The sequence below is a fragment of the Pipistrellus hanaki genome (assembly GCF_964339955.1).
Source record: "Pipistrellus hanaki genome assembly, chromosome: 7".
NCBI classification, from domain to species: domain Eukaryota; kingdom Metazoa; phylum Chordata; class Mammalia; order Chiroptera; family Vespertilionidae; genus Pipistrellus; species Pipistrellus hanaki.
In genome coordinates, this window is record NC_140509.1 from 3,683,569 (window position 1) to 3,705,479 (window position 21,911).

The 21,911-nt window shown below is 48.8% G+C and overlaps 1 protein-coding gene and 1 long non-coding RNA gene across 4 annotated transcripts in view; both read right to left on the reverse strand.

Moving 5' to 3' along the window:
- Positions 1-21,911, reverse strand: part of LOC311626233 — a 1,185,289-nt gene that overhangs the window by 998,002 nt on the left and 165,376 nt on the right. The window lies entirely within an intron of this gene.
- LOC311626190 (DLA class II histocompatibility antigen, DR-1 beta chain-like) lies at positions 7,399-18,848 on the reverse strand. 3 transcript variants are annotated; one of them, XM_084891245.1, is made up of 7 exons: positions 18,656-18,848; positions 11,768-12,040; positions 9,360-9,460; positions 9,179-9,275; positions 8,427-8,537; positions 7,988-8,011; positions 7,399-7,714 (listed from the first exon to the last, which is right to left on the reverse strand). In XM_084891245.1, the coding sequence occupies exons 1-7, from the start codon at positions 18,753-18,755 to the stop codon at positions 7,701-7,703; spliced, it is 720 nt and encodes a 239-aa protein (XP_084747371.1). In that variant the 5' UTR covers positions 18,756-18,848; the 3' UTR covers positions 7,399-7,700. The 3 variants fall into 3 exon arrangements, with proteins under 3 accessions (XP_084747371.1, XP_084747370.1, XP_084747369.1); XM_084891244.1 differs by having other exon boundaries at positions 9,179-9,460; positions 11,768-12,037; positions 18,656-18,847; XM_084891243.1 differs by having other exon boundaries at positions 9,179-9,460; positions 18,656-18,847.

A 21,911-nucleotide genomic window follows, 5' to 3' on the forward strand; every position in this document is an offset into this window, starting at 1 on the left:
CTAATGCCGGCAGTATGGGAGAGTGGTTGGTCACCCACAAAGATGTGCTCTGACCCTCCTTGCCAGTTGGCTGATTATATACACACATGAGGGAGAAGATAGGTATGTACTATGAGCCACAAGTTTAACCTGGATAGGGAGGGTGGAGTCTGCAGTCCAGCCTTCAGAAGCTCGAAGTCTGATAACAAGGTGGTTAATCTCTATGATGTTACAAACAGCTCAGCCCATTCCTGGGACTGGAGAGTGGTCAGCATTCCTGAGGAAAACTCCTGGAAGGGCTCAAGGTCAGGGTTCAGGTGCAACAACAAATCAAAACGTGTCCTGAGTCTGTTCTCAAAATGTTTTTATTTTCTTTGAGTCATGGGCCCAGCTGGGCTCTGAGGTGTTGGGCTCCGAGTGTCTCATCTTTTACAGGCCTGTTTCCTCCTCCCGTTTCTAGGGTCTGTAAGAAAACTTCTCATCTGTCATTAGTAAGGTGAATACTCATCAGATAACTGTGGTCCCATTATTATCACATGCTGTTCCCTGTGTCAGGATGCTGCATTGTAGTTTGTTGGGGTTCTTGTCCCAGCATTAGGAAGAGTTCTCAGCAATCTGGAGAAAGAAGCTGATGTGTAGATTCAATATGAAGTCCAAAGACCAAAGACAGTTTTGAAAGGCATTGGGGGTCAGAGGAGCTTCAGCTAAAGGAGCTTCAGCTAAAGGAGCTAAAGACTTCCCCTTGACTCAATTTGTCCCAAGGCAAGGTGGAGATACCGTAACACGCTTCTAAGGGTAAGGTTTACAGAGCATTGTCAGATTGGGGAACAGCCCGCAGCTGTTCAGGTGTATGGCCAACAGGAGGCAGTAGCATGTAGATTAAGATGCCCTGAGATGTCCAGCTTCAAGCTAAATCCCTATTCAGGTTTTGGGGAGATACCTATTAGCCCTTCCGACAGGTAATCACATTAGTGACCCAGCCCTTGTTGAGTCTCCCAGGCGACATCAACCTTTTGATGAAACTCTTATAATTATGACATGCTGGACTGGTTCCAGGCAGTGCTGTTGACTTGCATCTCTCAGATGATTAGTGACTTTGAGCATTCTTTCATATGCCTTTGGACATCTGTATGCCCACTTTGGAGAAGAATCTATTTAGGTCCTTTGCCCATTTTTTGATGGGATTGCTTATCTTCCTTTGGTTAAGTTGTATGAGTTCCTGTAAATGTTGGAGACTAAACCCTTATCAGAGATAACATTGGCAAATATGTTCTCCCATGCAGTGGGCTCTTTGTTGTTTTGTTGATGGTTTCTTTTGCTGAGCAGAAGCCTTTTATTTTGATGTAGTCCCATTTGTCTATTTTCTCCTTAGTTTCCATTGTCCTAGGAGCTGTATCAGTAAAGATATTGCCACAAGATATGCCTGATATTTTGCTGCCTATAGATTCTTCTAAGATTTTTTTTTGTTGTTGTTTCTCATCTTACATTTAATAAGTTTTTTTTTAAATCTATTTTGAGTATTTTCTGGTGTATGGTGTAAGTTTGTGGTCAAGTTTTGTTTTTTGCATGTATCTGTCCAATTTTCCCAACACCATGTATTGAAGACACTGCCTTGACTCCATTGTATGCTCTTGCCTCCTTTGTCAAATGTTAATTGAGTATAATGGCTTGGGTTGATTTGTGGGTTGTCCTGTTCCATTGGTCTATATGTCTGTTCTTGTGACAGTACCAGACAGTTTTGAGAACAGTGGCTTTGTAATATAGCTTGATATCTGGTATTGTGATTCTTTCTACTTTGTGGCTATTTGTTTTTTTGTTTTTTTTATTCCATGTAAATTTTTGGAGAGTTTATTCTAAGTCTGTGGAATATGCTTTTGGTATTTTAATGGAGATTGCATTGACAACATAAACTGATGAACAGGGGGGTGCAAACTGGGAGAGGACAATGGGGAAGAAAAGGGACATATGTAATACTTTCAACAATAAAGAAATTTAAAAATTAAAAAATTAAAAATAAATAAATAAACTGCCCTTTTTTTGCTTAAAAAATAAGTGAATATAAAAATAATTTTAAAAAGCAAAAAAATCTTATATTTAAAAAATAATTTTTTAGAGCTTCAACATGATCCAATTTTGTTCAAACCTTAAACATTTCAAGGATGGTAAGCCAAAGAAACAAAACCACGTACTCTTTATATGTGTAAAATTCAACAATTTTAGTAAATTTATAGATGTGTGCAACTATCACCACAATCCAGTTTTAGAACATATCCACCATCCCCCAAACTTCCCTGTTTACAGCTAATCCCCACCCCATCCCAAGCCCTAGGCTCCCAATGATCTGCTTTCTGAGTCTACAAATTTGCTGTGTGCAGACATTTCATGAAATGGAATCATATGACATGTGGTCTTTTGTGTCTGGCTTCTTTCACTCAGTGCTGTTACTGGAAAGGGGACCTGTCCCTGAAAGGGTTTGCCTAGGGGCAGCCGGTAGTGTGTGGGTTCTTGACATATAGGAAAAATTTCACAACAGAAGTCCGGGTGAATTTTAGAGGATGTTTATGAAAGCTGGGGGAAGTGAAATAAGAAAGGGCTGGGGAAATGAGCCCAGGCTGGTCTGCTTTGGCTCACTAAGCAGTCAGAGAGCCCAGCTGGTATTGCTCAGTGGTTGAGCATTAAACTGTGAATCAGGAAGCCATGGTTGGATTCTGGTCAGGGCACATGCCCAGGTTGCAGGCTGGATCTCCAGTAGGGGCATGGTGAATGCTTTTGATCACTGATTCTCTCTCTTCATTGATGTTTCTATCCCTCTCTCCATCTCCCATCCTCTCTCTGAAATCAATAAAAAACTAAAAAAAGAAAAAGAAGTCTGAAAAAAGGGTGTCGTAAGGATAGGTTCAGGGTATTTGTCTGGGACAGACTGCCTCTGCCCATTACAAGCCTCATGGGGTCCCTTAGAATTTAGGAGGTGCATGCCTTTGGGGCAAGCTGGGGAGGGGGAGGCTCAGACACCCTCCTGGGAAGGAGCTAGTGGGCAGATCTTTGATCTTAAGGCTTTATCTATCTCTCTTGCAGGCAGGCTCTTAGGGGAGGTCTCAGGGGAGGGTTTCTTCTAGGTGTGCCCTTCATGGTGTGGTCTCCACTGATTGGTCAGTGTCAGGACAGGGGGTCCTTAGGCATTGCAGTTGGTCCTAGTGTCACCCACCTGGTTTTGCTGCTTTTCTGGGTGTGGAGCTGAAATACAACTGAGGCCCAGAGGTTATCTCTAGAGTCTAGACCTTCTGCATCTGCTGAAAAATGCTCTGCCAGTTTGTTCAGCTATTTGTCTGTTTCCCCTATCCCACTGTCCTGACTTACTGCCCTGTCTCATTATAACGTTTTCAAAGTTCACCAATTTTGTAGGAAGTGTCATTATTTTTTCTTTATATTCTTTAGTTGTTCCTTTTTATTGCTAAGTGGTATTTCATTATATGGATACTAAACGCCCAGTGCATGAAATTCATGCCCAGGGTGGTGGTGGTGGGGGTCCTTCAGCCCAGCCTGCACACTCTTGCAATCCGGGACCCCTTGGGGGACGTCTGACTGCCGGTTGAGGCCCTGGGATTGGGACTCAACCAGCAGTCAGACATCCCTCTCACAATCTTGGATGACTGACTCCTAACTGCTGGCCTGCTGCTTGATTACCCCCTAACCATTTGCCTGTCTGCTCAGTGTGTCATAGCAACTGGTCATTGCCATTAGTTCAATTTGCATATTAGCCTTTTATAATATAGGATAGTACATTTTTTTCATCCATTCACTAACTAATGCATATTTGGATTCTTTTCAATTTAGGGCTATTAAGACTAAGGCTGCCATGAACATATGCACACATATATTTGTGAATACATATGCTTTCATTTTTCTTGGATAAATTTCAAGAAAAGGAGTTGCTGAGTCTTATGGTAAATATGTATTTAACTTCATAATAATTTGCCCAAGTATTTTCTGATATAGTTACAATATTATACACTCCCCTCAATTTTTACCCTCAAATATAATTATAACAATGATGATGATAGTAATGGAACAATTGCCCTTATTTTATATTTTACTTTCTTTTTATGTTTTGATTTTTTATTCATCATTTTGATTTTGTTGAAAGGACTGAATTTGAAATTCATCTTACCAAAATTTGAACCTCTCTACCTTAAACTAAACCTCGGGGTTCTAATTCAGGCTTCTGTTTTACTGGTGCATTTAACTAATAATTAATCAATGCAATCAGTTCTTACAAAAAAATAAGTGTATAACAGGTTTTAGCATCTTGCAAACCTAGTCATTATTTATGTGTCTTTTTTAAATTTTCCTGTGAAAAATATATTTTATCTCATTAAATTAACTATCAACCAATAAGTTCTAAAAACTAATTAATCATCTTGCTTGTTTATATGTTTGTATTTCATAATTAGGTATATGGCTGAGATTTAGTACTCAATTTAAAAAACAACATCATTTTGAATTGGTGCTGCCCATTAAGGATCTATCATCATTTCTGAGGAAATAGCTTAAACTACAAGCAATCTGACAGTGCAGCAGCTATAGTTTCTGTACCCTAAAACCATTCCTCCCTGCCTCGTATACCATTTTGTTCTTTCTAAAAAATACGGTTTTGCTCCTTTTCTTCCCCTGCCCACACAGGGTGAGTGAGGCTGTAATCCCCGGGTCCTCCTCATGTGTGGGAAGTAGGTGCGGGGAGGGGGAGCTCTGGGAAAGTTTAGCTGCTCCTTATAAAAGCACAGAGAAACCACTTTATTTTTCCCGCCTTTGGAAGTTGTGAGAGAGTAGAAGGCCTAAAGCTGCCTCAGGCATGCTGCCCTCTCAGGGGAGCTGAGGTGCAGTAGAGGGTGAGATGCCAAGTCCAGGTTCTGGCGATGCCCTGGCCTCATGAACTGACCTACTCTGCAGATGCCCCACCTGGGCTCTGCCTTCCACATACAATAAATACGTGTAAGAAAAATAAAGCAAATGAGGCCGGATTTTCTACCAGCAGCAGAAAGCATCATCATCAAAATACACTTCTGTTCTACCTATAATTTCAGACCCCAGGTCTAAGATAAAATGAGGCAACTCACTGTATCTGAGATCAAAGTGAGAGTAAAGTTGAATCCTGGGTTTAAATGGAATTTATCTCAGCTGCATATATTGCAGATATTACTATCAGCTTATTAAAGTCCAGCACAATGATAACCTATTTCACACGACTAATACTCAATGTAATTAAAATAGGCATAATCTTTAAAGTTGCTTAAAAATGAAATAACTATCTCTGACAGTAGAGAAATTGAATATACATCTGTCAGTTACTTACTCTTTGGATTTAGATTCACATTGAAACTGACTATTCAGGTGAAACACAAGAGCAGAACCCACCATCTTCTGCCACATCAGTGCCTTTCCCTGAAACCTGACCAACTCCTTTATATCATTAAAGTGGAGGGAATGTAGAACTATCTACTGGTTTATAGTTATAGTTTCACAATGCTTTATGCAAGGATCAAAAAGCTTTGATTTTTAATTGTATATTTTTGTCAAGTTTATTTCAATTGTTAGTTTGCTTACCATTTTTATGTAATCTCTGAAATGTTTTGATTTAAATTTTTTATCTATGATAATAAAAGCATAATATGCTAATTAGATCAGACATTCTTCCAGGCAATCTTCCAGACAAAGCCAGAGCTGCGAGGGAGCCCGGGTTCCTACTGGTGGCCAGGGGAAACCTGGATCCTGGGTGCCAGAGGGAAGCAGGGACTGGCAGTTTGAGGAAGGAAGGCCTACTCTTGCATAAATTTTGTGCATCAAGCCTCTAGTTATATTTATTGTAAAGTTTCTCAAGAAAAGATTATTAAATATTTTAACAAAAGTCTAGCTTTTATCCCTGTCCCCATCAGCCTTCATTTTGCCCCACAATCACATTTTTAAATTCTCAATTGTTTCTTTCTATACTAATGAAAGAGAAAAATTTAAATTGACTGCACCTCTATGATGCCCATCAGCCAATCAGGAGTGCATATGCAAATTAACCCAACAAAGATGGCGGGTAATTTGAATACACACCCAGCAGCAGTGGCAGGGCAGGAGGCAGATGTTCCGCACTGCCCCAGCAGCTCCCGGGCCTCTGGGCAGTGTGGGAAGGCAGAAAGGCGGCTTGGGGCCTGGGGAGGGTTGAGCGAAGTCAGAAAGGCAGCTCCAGGCCAGAGCAAAGGTGGAAAGGCGGCTCCAGCTGGAGCGAAGGAGGTGCCAGCAGCCAGGGGAAGTAAGGCTTATTCTTGCAGGAATTTTCCTGCAACAGGCCTCTAGCTTATAAACATAAAGAGAAAGGATAAGCGTGGCTCTATGTCCTATTCTCCTCTATTTTATTTAAAACATACGTGTGCACTATGCAAACTCTGCTGCTCCTTGCTCACACGCACTGGGAGGCCCCCCACAGGAGCTCTCCCGCTCCCTCCAGTGCAGAGGCTTGCATGCTGGTGGCCCAGCAGGGAGCCACCCGCCCCCCTGGTGAACAGCAGCGGCCCTGGTTGGTGCTCAGAGAGGGACACACGGGGTTTCCTGTGACAGACAGGGAGTTTGCCAACGCGCTGGAGGCCTCAGAAGCGCCCCTTTCCCACTGGAGGTGCAGCTCTGTCCTGGTGGCCTCGGGGACTGGCTCATGGGGAAGGTGCACCTCAGGGCAGAGTCAGCACAGCACGCGTTTATCTGGGGCACAAAGACTGAGGTGTGGAGGCCATCAATAGACTAACACTGTAAAAGGGGGGCTTCAAGAGGTATCAGGTTTAGATACTTTCTTTGAAAAAATCAGAAAAAAATAGAATTATAAAAATTGTGGCTCAACTGGTGTGGCTCAGTGGTTGGTATTGGCCTATGGACCAGGAGGTCAGAGTTCAATTCCCTGTCAGGGCACCTGCCCAGGGAATGTGGGCTCGATCTCTAGTAGGGGCCATGTAAGAGGCAGCTGATCAATGATTCTCTCCTGTCTGTCCCTCTCCCTTCCTCTCTGAAATCAATAAAAGTATTTCTTTTTTAAATGAAACTGTAAAAGCATGGCATCCTTACAGGTGTCCTGTATTTCCTACATTTGCTGTCCCCTCTCTGCATCCCTGGGGAAAGGAACCTGTGGCCTGGTCTGTGAGAAGCACCAACGTGGAGACCACTGTGTTCAGTCCATTGCAGGCTCTCTCCTGGCTCAGGAACCAGGCCGACTACAGGATGGAAAACTCATGAAAAGCTGGACGGGAACCAGGAAACCTTCCAGATGCCCACTGACCAGATTCAGGAAAACAAGTGAGAACTATTGTGTTGTGTTGTGATGAGATCCTCTCTTTATCATTTCTTCCTACTTCCTGTCCTTGAAGCCTGTGAGTGGATGATTTCACTCCGTTTTTAATTGAAGAACATTTTATTAAGGAATGTGGGCAGAGGTTAGCTAAGGTGCACAGCAGACAGCGAGGGTTGAACACGAAGGGACGGGGAGGATGGATCTAAGGCTCTGCAGCCAACACTGGGCCTCCAGGTCCAGGGCGGGAAGGAAATCGCAGGGAGGAGCAGCTGCGGGGTCAGGAGCCAGGACCAGCCAGAGCCCAGGCGGCTCTCCTTGTGCAGTGAGAGTCCAGCAGGAAACCTCTTCAGGCTGAGAAGGGCCTGACAGAAGAGTCTTTCCTGCCCCTGTCACCATGGCTGCTTCAGCTCAGGAGCCCTGCAGACAGAGGACAGTGCAGTTCCCAGACCCAGCCAGCAGGGGCGCTGCCCTCCCAGGTCTCCTGCTGTGGCTCCCAAGTGAGAAGAAGCTCTGAGGCCACAGGAGGCAGAGCTGCTCTAGAGCTGCCTCTCACCAGCAGGAGGAGGCTCTGCCTTGTGGGCGGGGCCAGAGCCACCCCAGGCTCCCTCTCTCTGTCCCCTGGCTCCTCCCCTGCACCTTCTGTTCTAGGGAAAGCCAATGGGTCCCTAAGAGAGGATTAAAGAGCCTTACCTGTGGGCTGAAGTCCAGAGTGTCCTGGGAAGAGAAGGAAGATGCTGCTTAAACATAGGAAGGTAAGTGTGACCCAAACACGGGGTCCCCGCCCAGGCCACCTGAGCTTCTCTAGCAGCACCCCTACTGCTGACACCAGAGCAGAGCCCAGAGCAGGGGCCCCGAAGCCCTCACATCCAGAGTCACCAGTGACCGCAGGGCCTGCTCCTCCATGTGCCCCAGGATCTGCACCCAAAGCCCCTGCGTGTGAACTGTCTCTAGCCCACAGCCCTGGCTCCTCATGTCTCCACCCTGAGAACCGGGGGCTAGTGAGTCTGCGTTTCCAGGACACGGGAGACCCACAGGGAGAGAGAGGCCTCTAGGGCGCTGCCACCCCAGAGCTCACCCAGCAAAGCCCCGTCCCCCACCCTCTGGGGCCTGGATGCCAGCGGCTCCTTACCTTTCCGCGCCCTGAAGGAGATGAGCAGCCCCGCCCCGAGGAAGAGCAGCCCCAGCACGAAGCCCCCGGCCCCACTCAGCACCTTGCTCCGTGCGGATCCGGACTGGGCCCCTGGGAGGAGAGGCTGGTTTCAGTGGGTTTAGCCCAAAGCACCTTCTCTACTGGAGACCCTGGGGTGGACAGCTGGGAAGGGTAGGGGGGGTGGAGACTGCCCTAGAGGAAGCAGAAGAATAGGCATTTCCGGGAAAGAGACTGATGTCACACTGAGCAGGTAAAGGCCCAGCACTGGCCTCAGGTGCCCTCACTCCTGACCCAAGGCCTCTGCTTCGGCCTCTGAGGGCTGTGGGGCCCAGGCGTGGTGACTCTCAGTACTTGGCCCGAGTGACAGAGCCGCAGACACAGAGCAGACGGGGCTCTCCCAGGCACGAGGGTCCCCATCCTGTGGAGGACACACCTTCTCCCAAACACAGTGGGCAGCTCAGTGCTGGCAGAAGCACCCGCCCAGCCCACAGGGGCCGGTGCCAGGGCCAAGGGGCACCATGGTGGGAGAGGGTGGGAATGGAAAGCAGGGCAGGAATGGCCTCCCAGGGCTATGGGTGTCCACAGAGCGATCGCGGGGCTGCCCTGTGGCCTGTGCTGAGGGAGAGACCCCAGCAAAGGAAAATGGGGTGTGGGGAGAGGGACCCTGGCCTCAGGGACAAGGAAAGGCCCCGGGGTGGGGGGATAGTGGGGGCAGTCAGAAGGCGTCTCACTCCATTCCACGCTGATGGGGCTGGTGCTGCTGGGGTGCTCCACTTGGCAGGTGTAGACCTCCCCACTGCGGGGCACTGTTTCCAGCATCACCAGCATCTGGAAGGTCCAGTCCCCGTTCCGGATCAGGCCCGTGGACACCACCCCGGCCTGCTCCTCCCGGCCGTCCCGCAGCCAGCGGACCTCAATGTGGCCTGGGTAGAAGCCCTTCACGGAGCAGACCAGGAGGTGGTGGTGCTGCAGGCGCTGGGTCTTTGCAGGGGACACGGTCACTGTGGGCACAGCTGGGACAGAGGAGGCGAAGGGCGACATGAGCAGACAGGCAGCCCCTGGGTGCTGCCCTTCAGCCTCGTCTCTGGTCCCAGCCCCAGGCCAGGGCAGGCCCCCTCCCCCCCAAACCGCCCTGTGGCACCGCAGGAGGTAGTGCCATGGGCCTTGAGTCTCTGCCTCCAGCCCAGGCCACTAGATGGGAGAGACGGAGGATATCTGGGGGAGTTTTCACTTGAAACAGCTCCTCATTGCTGAATGGAAGTGTTCACAGATGTGTGCAGGGCACAGAGTGTGTGCCTTAAAGTGTGGATCTGGAGCAGCGCTGCCTGGGGCACATCCGGGCTCTGCCTCTTCCTGGTGATCCTGGGAGATCCTCTCTGCTCAGCTTCTCACCCACAAGGGGGTGATCATACTTCTCACCGCTTAGGGACACATAAAGACCGATGGGCCTAACATATCTATAGGGGCTGGAACGCAGCCATCACTATATATCTGCTGTTTCTTATATACTAGAGGCCCAGCGCATGAGATTGTGTGTGGGTAGGTCCCTAGGCCTAGCCTGCGATGAAGGCCATCTTCTGCCTGCTCACCAGTCCAAAGTCCTTCTCTACCACCACCCACTCCGGTTCGCTGTGGTTCCCATTTGCCATTCTGTGATTGGAGCCTGTGGGTCAGGGAGGGCGGCGGGGGGGTGTGCTGGGGGATCAATGGGTTGGCCGTTCTGCTCACTTATTAGTCCCCACTACCCTCCCCCCACCCCCCACCCCATATCCACCCACCCTGGTTCCCATGGTTCCCCGTTCACCATGCTGCAAATGGAGCCTGCAGGCCAGAGTGGACGGTCTGAGAGGTGGTCAATGCACCCCATAGTGACTGGTCCAGCAGTCATTCCAGTCATTATGCTTATGGTATGTGGGCTTTTATTGTATAGGATGGAGAGAAAATATAAGGAAAACAGTGGGGAGAAGCTGGGCCCCGGCTTGGGGAGGGTGGGACTCAGGGTGTGTTGTCCTGGGAATGCGGTCACCCCTGGAACACAGAGATGGTCCCCCTGGAGCAGGAAGAGGGGGATTCCCCAGCTCCGGGGCTGGGTCCTGAGGGAGAGGGAGGAGCAGGGCAGTCCCCATTGTACCACTTATAGTGACGCTCACTGAGCCACCTGCTGCTTCTCACAGAAGCCAGTCTGTTATTGCGAATCCTGTCGCTTTATAATTGTCTGTTTTCAGTCTGACATTGGAGCTCAGGGCAGGTTGGGACTCAATAATGTGTGTACTTTCTGTCTGACAGCATGCTTAATAAATACAGTTTTGGAAAAGGAGAAGGAGGAAGTGTAGGAGAATGAATAGGAGGAAGAAGAGGAGGAGGATGGGGAGGAGGAGAAGAAACTTGGGGAAACATTTTACTGCACCCCAAAAGGATAGTTTTAAGATTGTTGGTAAATCATTGCTAACCACTCTGCAGTACATTTCATTCCCTTAAAGATGTTTAAGTTCCTAACATGAAAAGAAATAAAACTGAATGAAAACACAAGGCAGGAGCTGGAGAAATGCTGAATCCATGTCAGCAAAGTGTCCCTCTGGCTGCCTAGAGAACCCGGAAAATCTCTGAGAAAAGGCCCGGACCCAGGGGTGACGGACAATAGGCCATTCCTAGAGCAGGAACAGCCATTAGCCAACACGCACGTGAAAAATGTTCAAGAACCTTCGAAATCAAAGAAGGATAAATTTAAAATAAAAAAACAAATTTACAACTGAGATTTGGCAGTAATGTAAAAAGGTTTAACAAAATAGAATGTATGTAAGGTAAACTGCCACAACTCTGAAACGTTAACATGTAATTACTTCAGTACTGTCAGCGCGTGTGGATGTCACTCAGTGTGTGAAGTAACAAAGCTACAGTGTGGAGCCTGGTCCCATCACCCTGTGTCCACACAGGTGCACTGAGGGGAACAGACACTCAGACTAAAGGAGCTCAGAAAGGCCAGGGGGCCCGGAGACCCCGCCCTCACACCCAGCCTGACCCTCCCCCAGGAAGAGGCTTGTGCACCCAGAACCCCTATTCCAGGGCTCAGGGGGAGGGGGGAAGGAGGGGGTCTGCCAAGGCAGACCATTCCCCCCTCACACCTCCCACCTCCCACCCTCCCCGCTGCTCCCCAAACCCCCCCCCGACTGGACACGGGTGGGCACCCCGGAAACCCCCCGACACAGGACAGGACCTCAGGGTCCCCACGGCCGCCCCCAGGCCCCTCAGGTGCTCCTCACAGCCCTGGGTGCGCCCCCCGCCCCCTTCCCCTCCCCACCTCCCCCTCCGCCCCGGCTCACTTTGCCGCTGCACCAGGAATCCATCAAACACCCCGTAGTTGTGTCTGCAGTACGTGTCCACCGCGGCCCGCCTATCCTCCAGGATGGCCTTCTGGCTGTTCCAGAGCTCCGCATCAGGCCGCCCCAGCTCCGTCACCGCGATGTACTCCCCCACGTCGCTGTCGAAGCGCACATACTCCTGCCCGTCGTAGATGTATCTCTCCAGGAGCCGCACCCGCTCCGTCCCGTTGAAGAAATGACACTCGCCCTTGTGCTGCCACAGGAAATGCGCTGCTGGAACAGGAAGGGCCCTCATGCCGGTGAGAGAAGATGGCGCCGCCGCCCAGTGCGGGGCGCCCAGGCGGTGCGGACACAGGACCCGGCACCCACTGCCAGCACCCGCCCCCTCCTCTGGGGCTGGAGGGAGGCCACAGGCAGGGAGCCCCCTGGGACCTCAGCCACTGGGACCCACTGGGCTTCCCGCGGGGCTCCGGGCTCCCGGCTGGGCGAGGACTGTGCCATCACCGCCTCCTCCTAGACCCCCCCCCCCAGCCTTTCCCGATCCCACACCCGCCTCCTCCTGTCACCCCCTGGGCAGGGGACCCCGTGCCAGGCCCAGCTGCCCCGGGTCCAGGCAGGAAGCCGGGCATCGCCCTCCGCCCTGAGCTTAGAATTCACCAAAGTGCGGGCACAGCCAACCCCAGGCGGGTCACACAGGAGGGAGATGTCAGGGAAGGGGGTCTGGAGCAGGGACAGCAGGATCCCAGTCCATCAGGGCGGGGCCAGTGGCCTGAGGGACAGGATGTGGCCTGAAGGGTGCCTGTGTGTGTGTGTGTGTGTGTGTGTGTGTGTGTGTGTGTGTGATGGGGGGGGGGGCACATTTCAGGGGAAGGCACTGCCACCTGCGAAGCCTGAGGGAACCCATGGCCTCCTGGGAACCAGAGACCCAGCTCTGAGCCCAGACAGTGGGCGGGAGGGACCAGAGCCTGGAGGAGTCGGGGTGCTGGGAGCCTGGGGGTGAGTGAGGGGCCTTCTGCTCCCTGTAGCGGAGAGTACTGACGAGCTCAGGGGTCACACCCCAATCTCAATAGGCGCCCTCTCTTTCCTGCATGGCCAGCCAGGAGGCACAGAGACCCAGAGCACAGCCACGGAGAGAGCCGGGGATGGATGGGAGCTCTGACCCCCTCGCTGGTGGGGGAGTCCCTGCAGGAACGGGAGGCCCTTCCTGAGAACAGGGCTCACCGCGATGGTCACTCATAAGGAGAGACGTGGACGGTCAGCAGACACGCAGTGACAGAACTCATGGCGTTTGGACTAACATCGCATAAGGCAGATAAGAAGGAAAGTTTTAAATTTCAAGTGACTAAATGGATTCAATAAGAAAGCAGTGAATTTGTGTAACTCTAGTTTTTTTTTTTTTTTTTTTTTTAATAAACAGTGAAGAGCTGCACTGGAAGGTGTGTGTGTATGAAGGTGAGTCTAGAATGTTCAGAAACAGCCGGTGTCCAGCAGTGTTCCCACCTCAGCACTGCTCTGTGTGGGTGGGGTGGGTGCTCTGTACACAGTGGGCTGCACACGGCATCCCACCAGCCGTCAGAGAACCTTCTCGCCCTCCCTGCCACCCCTCCCCCCCTGCCCCTGTGACACCAAACACGGCTTTAAATGTCGCAGATGTCCCCGGGGTGGGAAGGGAGAGAAGGGTTGGTGAACCAGCTGAGAAATCTGGAGTGAAAAAAACCAAAAAAACAAAAAACACTGTTGATTACGCAGCAGCTGGGAATTACATAGGAAGTTCTACCAATATATCTGTTGAAAATCTTGCTCTGTATGAAATGTATATATTTTAAAAATCTGGTTCCAGTGCAGAGTAATTTTTTTTAGAAAAATAAATGTGTTCAGAACCAAGATACCTGTTTCTTTGCCTCGCTACCCAATCACCAAGTCATCATTTATCCTTCACATCGTCTTCTTTCTTACTCTCCTGGCCACTGGCCCACTGCTTGTCTGCAGTAGCAGCTATAGCCACAGCCATCTGATTCTATTTCAAAGTCCCAACTAATCCAATTTCTATCTACCTCCTGCTCCCAGTAATACCAGGAGGCATCAGGTTACCAGCCTTGGCCAATGTGGACTCTCATGTCTACAAGCAGGTCCCTCAGGAGGGGAGAAGCTAAGATGACACCCTCACAGAGACAGGATACAGAAAGGAGCAGGTCCCAGCTTTAGATGGAGACCTTCACGTAGAAATGATGGCAGAGGGGAGGGCACTCTGGTCAGAGCGGGTCTGTCTAACTTCACAAATTCTCTAGCGCCTTCCTGACACATGAGAAGGTTGAAAAGAAACATGTGTTCCTTTGGCGGCACAAACCCACTCGCTGATGGAATCTGAGGCAGAGGAGTGGACTTAAACTTCTTTGTGTTTCTCACATGCTCACAACACAATGTGATCTCATATGGAAGTTTTCAAGTTGTAAATGTAAAATGGATGTAAGTTCCTCCTGCTATTGGAACCAGCAGCCCTTCCCCTGCTGCCCCAGCCCTGAGACACACGCTGGCACATGGGAGCATCAGCAATCTCAGCAGCCAGTCAGACCCAGCCAAGCCACTGCTCACAGTGGGGGTAGAAGCCCAGCTCTGGAATGAGGATCTACATTAGAGCATTAGCTCTTCCACTGGGTCAGATGGTAACACCATGGGCCTTGTTCTTTATCTCCAAAATAGATTTAATGATACTGCAGTCCTCACAGGATATTGTAAGTGTGGAATTACATAGTGATTCTTTCTAGTGCTGATCATATAAGCACTCAATAAATAGCTTGCTATTTTTAATTTTATAATCCCTAGGAATGCAATTTTCTATCCCTTAACTTCCTAGATAAAATAGTATCTTCATCACCATTTGACAGTTGTCTTTTATTAATTTTATCATGAAATATCATTTGAACACAAAGACAGAAACATTGGTCTCTGTAAATAACGGGATATACATGCCCCTATATGAAAGCACTATGCTGACATAGAAGAGAGAACTTTCTAGATTCTGAGGCCTAGACTATGTGACCTGGTTCTACAACTAACCTTGTGACTCTGGGTCAGTGGCTTAAGCTCTCTGAATCAGAGTCCATGGTCATTACATCTGTACTTGCTGCAGGGAAGACGGGAGGGTTATGAGAGTCACACACTCACAGGGAGGCCCGGTGCATAGTAACTGCCCATGTGACGGTGCTCCACGCCAGAGGGACCAGGTGTGTCTTGTCCATGATTCCACCCTCATCACCAGGTGGTGGTCGTCTGTTCTGGGTCACTGATGAATGGTGGCTGTGGAACTGATGGCTTTCATAACCAGTCACTTCCCTGCCTCCTAGCAGTTCTCCCCATACCTGGCCACTCACTCCTTCTGGAAAAATCTATTCCCCTCACTGCCCTGCATCACCTTCTCTTGGATTTCCTCACACAATGGACCCTTCTCGGTCCCCTTTGCTGACTCATTGGCCCTTGGTCCTCTGGGCTCGACTCTTGACTTCTTTCTCCTCCTCCTCTTCCTCCTCCTCCTCCTCCTCTTCTTCTTTCTCCTCTCTTCTCTCCCTCCCTCTCTCTTCTCTCTCTCTCTCTCTCTCTCTCTCTCTCTCTCTCTCTCTCTCTCTCTCTCCAACTCCTCCTCCTCCTCCTTCTGTTCCTCCTCCACTTCCCTGGAGTTTAACACAGCACATGTGTCAATGATACCAACACAAACACACCCTGCCCTGGCCAGCCGTGAACTCCAGGCTCCTGTGTTCAACTGACCTCTTGGCAGCTCCACACAAATGTCAAGAAATCATTTCAGACTTTCACAGAACCTTTCTTCCTCACCACCCCCTTCAAACTACTTCTTACACAGTCCTTCCCATCTCAGGAAACAGCTCCAAGTTTAGTCAAATTATCCTATCTCATAAAGAGGGTATATGCTAATTGACCATCACTCCGTCACAAAGATGAGGCCAAGTTCCCATAAGGAGCCTCAATGACCAATCAGCAGAGACCTGAGGCTACGTCCTCCCCCACCCCATGGGTTGACAAGGGACCTCAGGCACTGGGCCAGGGGACCTGAGGCTGTACCCCCTGCCTGGCTGGGCTTCACAGGCCACCTCAGGCCATGCCTCCCATCCAGCGGGGCTCAACAGGGGACCTCAAGGTGCATCCCCAGTGCTGGGTCAGGGGAACTCAGGACATGTCCCTACCCAGTGGGGCTTGACAGAAGACCTCAGGCCATGCCCCCCACTTGGTGAAACCTGACAGAAGATCTCAGGCTGTGTCCCCCACTGGCAGGGCTTGACAGAGGACCTCAAGGCACGCCCCCCCCACTCAACCCAGGTCTGGGCTGGGGGACCTCAGGCCATGTCCCCCCACCCCCCCCCCCCCATCCTGGCACTGGGGCAGAGAACCTGAGGCTATGCTCCCTGCCTGGCAGGGCTTGACAAGGGTGGGACTGGCTGGGTCTGGATCTAGCCCAATTGGGGAAGGGGGCGGTCTGGTCTGGGTCTCACACGATTTTGAGGTGCATGTTGGTGGGTGGGGACTTGACTCTGGGTCCCGTGGTTCGCCCCAGGCTCTGACAGGAGGAAGGTTTTCATATACATTTTACTAATTTTCTTTTCTCTCTGACACTTCTATTACAGAGAAAGGGCAAATAGCAATATTGAATTATTTCCTCTAATTAATCCCCTTTTAATATGCACAAATTTCGTGCACTGGGTCACTAGTTGAATATAAAATCCTTAGGGATTGTGAGTCCTCCATCATTTCATCCATAACACGTCGTGGAAATATCTTCTCCCCCCCCCCCCCCTCAATATGCTCACTTCCCCTTTCCCGCTGCCTCTGCCTCACACACTCACTGAAGCCCAAGCACCGCACCTGGGCGCTCCTCCATGCTCCTCTGGCCCCGACTCCTCTTGTGAGCCCTGCAGTGCAACCTCCACCTGGAGCTGGGATTATTGCTTTTAATAAACATACATGGACTCTCCTTGTAATCCTCAGTAGTTCACATGTCTCTTCAGATAAAATTCAAACTTCTTACCCACTATCAGGGCCCAATATGATGTGTCTCCCGTCTTCTCCAGCCTCTTCCTATGTCAGTGTCACTCCCCAACTTGCTCCTGTGCTACAGCCACGCTAGCCTTCTTCCTGCCCCTCTAACACGGCAAACATGTTCCCACACTGTGGCCTTTCCCTGTTCCTCTCCCTGGGACACTTGACCCCTAAATCTTCACAGGATGGCTTCTCATCCAGGTCTCAAATGTCTCTACACGTCACTTCCTCAGGGTGAGCTCCCTAACTACTTGAAGTGACTTCAGGTGAATCTATTCTATTCTCTAACCGTGGTGGTGTTTGTGCTTTTTTCCAGAGCAATTATTGCTCTCTGAATATTTTCTTTCTTAAATGTTATAGGTAATTGTCTTTCTCCCTTAGCATTAGCTAAGTTCCAGGGTAAAAGGGATTTTCTATCATATTCAAATAGGCTTCTCTGAGTCTAGAACAGAGCCTTGTATGAAGTAGTCACTCGGGTAAATATCTGAAATGATGAACCCAAGTTCTGGGCCTTGATCATTGTGGGGACCCTGGAAAGCAGCAGGGGCACAAGCTCCTACACCCTTTTATTCGGATGACACTTTATGTTCCCTCTGCTTCCTGTAGGAAATTCAGAGACTCTTCCTGATTTTCCTCTTACTAGTTGGAAGAAACATCACAGGTAAGGAAAGAGGGAAAATACCACTACATTTTATATTGTCCATGGATCTATTCCAGGACTGAGGGTCTGTGTGAGCTTTGAGATATCAGGAATGGTGATGACATAGCTGGGGAAAGAATAGGGAGGACCTTGAAGTAGAAGCGACCAAACACAGCTAATTAAGGGAAACAGAGGGCACGATGAATGGACCTGTGGCATTGGGGCCAAGGCTTCAGGAGGCCCCTTGAGTTCCCTTGACTTGATTATTGACTTTCAGCGCAATGGGATGCTTACACACTCTCTCTACTTCCGCTCAAAGTGTATAATTTGAACATATGAAATTGCTAAGTTTTGACTATTTTTAACTTAAAAACAGATAATTTCAATCAATTTATCTCTACTAGTTGAATTCAGACCTTTGGGCTCAGGCCAGAGAAGGACAGATATGTGAGAAAATGATAGAATAGAAAGGTTCAACATAGATCCATAATGAGCACTAACCTGGCCAGGTGTTCAGAAGATGACTTAATTTCTTTAAGACACCAAAGACCACCCCATAGATGCCCCTCATCTGTAGGATCATTCCAAGCACTAAGAATCTCTGCTTCAGCTCCCAGGGATTTTTCACAGGAGGAAGAGAGAGCATTAACCCCACTTCTGTTGGAGAACCTCATTACATGGACACAGCCTTATAAACCTTGGGGTTCAGGGAGAAAGGAAAGGAGATAGTGGGGAGGCCCTTTATTACATCTCACATAGTAGGGAGAAGCACCAACTTCACAGATTCTGTTGAGGACAGGACACAGGATCCTCAAAGAGAAACCATCTAATTCCCTTTGACTGTTATAAAAGAAACTTTCCTCTTGGGTATAATTTAATACAAAAAAATGGAGCACTGGGTGGGAATTAGTCTGAAATCATTATTTCTCAATCCTCTCAAGACTCCGATGGAAGGGGACACAGAACGGGGAGGTTTACTGGAGGCGAGAGGAGAAGAACAGCTGAGATACATGGAGACCCTTGCACAGCTCATAGTGTCCAGCACCGCCCCTTTTGTGGTGGAAAGAATCAGGGTCCATGTGATAGGCAGGTGGCCTCTGAGGAAAATCCACCCCTTTCTAAGGGCCATGGCCTGGACTCGGTGACAGAGCTCATTTCCTTTCTTCCTCACCCACAGCAGCTCACCCCCAAGGAGCACTTACCTGGTGTGTCCCTGGCCCGAGCCAGGGGAGGGCTCAGTGCCATCAGCATCACCATCAGAGCGGCCATCCAGGAGCCTCCAGGGAACCACAGGCACACCATGCTGGAGCTCAGAGAGGACAGGCTAAGGAGCAGGCAGGTCTCACTCAGGGAGGGATGTGACCCTTCTCCACCCACAGCCCAGTAATACCAACTAGGGAACTCATTTCTTTGTTCTTTGATTGGGTCATCTCAGTACTGAGAACCAATCAGCATCAGAGATGAACAGCATCACCAGTTGCTGGTCAGAGATGCAGTACGAAGGTCCTCTTCTGAAACTTAAAATTTCCTGCATTAAATAAATTGTTTTAACTCAGTGCTTTAAAGGGTTGATCCCCTGCTAGCAGAAACACTGCACTGGGCCCTGTTGTGAGGCAGCTCTGTGCTGGTCAGTGATGAGCTCACAAGTTGGAGCCTTTCAGGACCATTCATCTCTCTCTCTGCAGACAGAGCTGTTTAGACAATTGGAACAGTGACTGTGCTGGGAGCTGAGGGTGAGGGAGGGGACTGCAAGTTAGGAGGCCTTCAATTGTGTCCTTTTGCACCACAACTGAGTGTGCAGATTTGGGGAAGTGACAGCCTCTCACAGTTAGAGCCCCTGTGATCTTCCAGGTGTTTCCATACTGGGAAAGGTGTGATTCTGGGGACACCTCAAGGAGCAGCTTTCCCTAGTAACTGATGACCTGACAAGCTGGTAGCTGCTGATTGGAGAGTATAATCGGTGACTCTTTTCAGGGGGAAGTCGCTCACTGAAGGAAATGGGAAGTTGTTCAATAATTTAACCCAAGTGAAATGTTTTCAGGTTTATGTTCTGGTGCTGTCCCTGAGCTCAGGGCACCTAGGGAACACACTGGAAAAAGTGCTGGAGGAGGTGGTCTCTGTGACACGGAGGGAAAGTGCCTTGGACAGCACTTAACCCACCAGTGTGACCAGGCCTTCCTGTCCAAAACAAAGTGTGCAAGGGGCTGGGGGACTGAGGAAGGACCCAGAGCCAGCCTGTGGCCCAGCAGCTCTGTGCTGGAATAGCTGGTATTTCATGGGAAAAGTGTTCAGGTCTTTACCTGTCCCCATTAGGATTTTCCCATTTTGAGGGGCCATGTCCTCTTATTCAGTCAACTGCTCTTGCTTTATTCTACAAAAATGTGGAAATAGGATTTTCCAATGGAGTTTTAAAAAATTTCTTTATTGATTAAGGTATCACATATTTGTCCTTAACCCCGCATTCCAATCCCCCACCCCACCCCCACTAATGCCCCCACCCCACTATTGTCCTCGGCCACTGGTTGGGCTCATATGTATGCACATAAGTCCTTTGGTTGATCTTTCCCTTTTATTCCCACCCTCCCTTTGAGGTCCAACAGTCTGACCCATGGGTCCTTATCTCTGGGTCTGTTCTTATTCATCAGTCTATGTTGTTCACCATTTCCTCTAGATGAGTGAGATCATGTCCTACTGGAACTATACCTGTAAGAATAAAAAATGAGACAAGCAATAATTGTTATGCTGAGGGCATATGAATCAGGCTGTAGAGAGTTTCTTTCTGGGTCAGAGAGTTTCTTTCTTTTTGAGACCCAATTTCAATGTCAAACAGTTCCTTATGTGTACATGTCAGCAATGATATTTCAGTTCTGGATGGTGGGCAAATGGTAATAATGCAGGTCCAATTCTCTGTGGTTTGATTCTGGGCAACTTGCAGTGTTACACAGCTGCTGTCTGCTGGTATGGAAAGGCGTCATCAGCATCTCTGGACTGCTTCTCTTCTGTCTTCATGGCTGGAGCAGTCCTGTCAATTCCTCTCCCTTGCCAGAATCCACATGGTCTCAGAGTTGTTCTCTAAAAACATACAAACATATTTTGAACAAAAGTTAATAAGGGAATATTTTCTATAAATTTGACTTGCGATCCTTTTTCATTTTTTGCCCAAATGATTTTCCTTTGGCTTGTTTTGACACCATGTGTGTTTAAAAAAAAAAAATCAAGACACATACAGATCGAAAGAGAAAGGCTGAAAAGACAGTCCATGCAAATAGAAATGAAATGAAAGCTGGGGAATCAGTATTCATATAACACTAAACAGACTTTAAAACAAAACAAAAAAAAAGTAAGAAAAGACAAAGAACAGTACATAGTTATAAAGGGATCCATCCAAGAAGAAGATACAATAATTGCAAATATCTACACACCCAACATAGGAGCATCTAAATATATAAAGCGATTACTAATAGACATAGAGGGAGAATTCTGCAGGAATACAATGACAGTATGGGGATGTTTAGTAACTTACTCACATCAATAGAGCTCAGCCAGACAGAAAATTAATAAGAAAATAATGACTTCAAGGTCACAGAAGGCAAGGTTAACTTCATAGATGTTTTTTTTAGGACATTTTATGCCCAAACTGGAACAATACACAGCTTTTTTGAGTGCACATGAAACATGCTCCGGGATAGATGGGATAGATCACAAATTTGGTCACAATACAAGCCTCAATAGAAGATCCATGTGGCAGCAGTTTAGGTGGAAGTTACACTCACCCCCTCTCAGAACCATTATCAAAATTACAACTAAATTATAAAACAATCAACATAAATAGCCTTCTGAAGACTAGCTGAATCGAAGTCTTATAACTAACAACATAGAGACAAAGCACCTCCTGACTCGTAGGAGAACCAGAAATGTAAAAAAGTTTGGGCCTTTATCCAAGGTCAGCAGCTGAGAATCTGGAAAGATAGCTCAGCAGTAGGGGTCTCCCCAGAGGAGCGATGGGGTCTGAATCCTATATTTGGATCCCCAGCCCAGAGCAGCAGGGCAGGCATGAGGAGCCTATAGAATGTCTGGCTGTGGAAATCACTAGGGATTTCATCCCCCTAGCTGAGATAAGAGACAACTGGAAACACAGTCATCTTCTTAAAAGGCCAGCACAAACCACCTTGTACTCAGGTACTCACCTTGGGCTCTGGAGGAAACTGGAGTGATACAGGGAGAGATTGGGTTGTGTGGCCTGAGGGAGGGGGCTGGAAGGGCAGCTGCCAATGTTCCTATGCTGAGTTCTCTCCCACACTGTCCACAAACTTCATCTTTCCTGGGTCGAGCACTGCCCTCCACATGCCATTAGCCTGGGGAGATGCACTAGCCTAACCTTGCTGACCCTTTACCTCACCCTGCCAAGTGTACACTTGATGGAAGAATCTGCTGATGGCAGCCAGCCTCAGCCTGCCT

Excerpts from the sequence above, each read along its gene's own strand:
- LOC311626190 (XM_084891243.1), bottom strand. The coding sequence starts at position 18,755 with ATGGTGTGCCTGTGGTTCCCTGGAGGCTCCTGGATGGCCGCTCTGATG. Across the intron at positions 9,461-11,767 it reads ATTCCTGGTGCAGCGGCAAA|CTGTGCCCACAGTGACCGTG; the intron begins GTGAGCCGGGGC and ends CCTCTGTCCCAG. Across the intron at positions 8,538-9,178 it reads CCCCATCAGCGTGGAATGGA|GGGCCCAGTCCGGATCCGCA; the intron begins GTGAGACGCCTT and ends CTCTCCTCCCAG.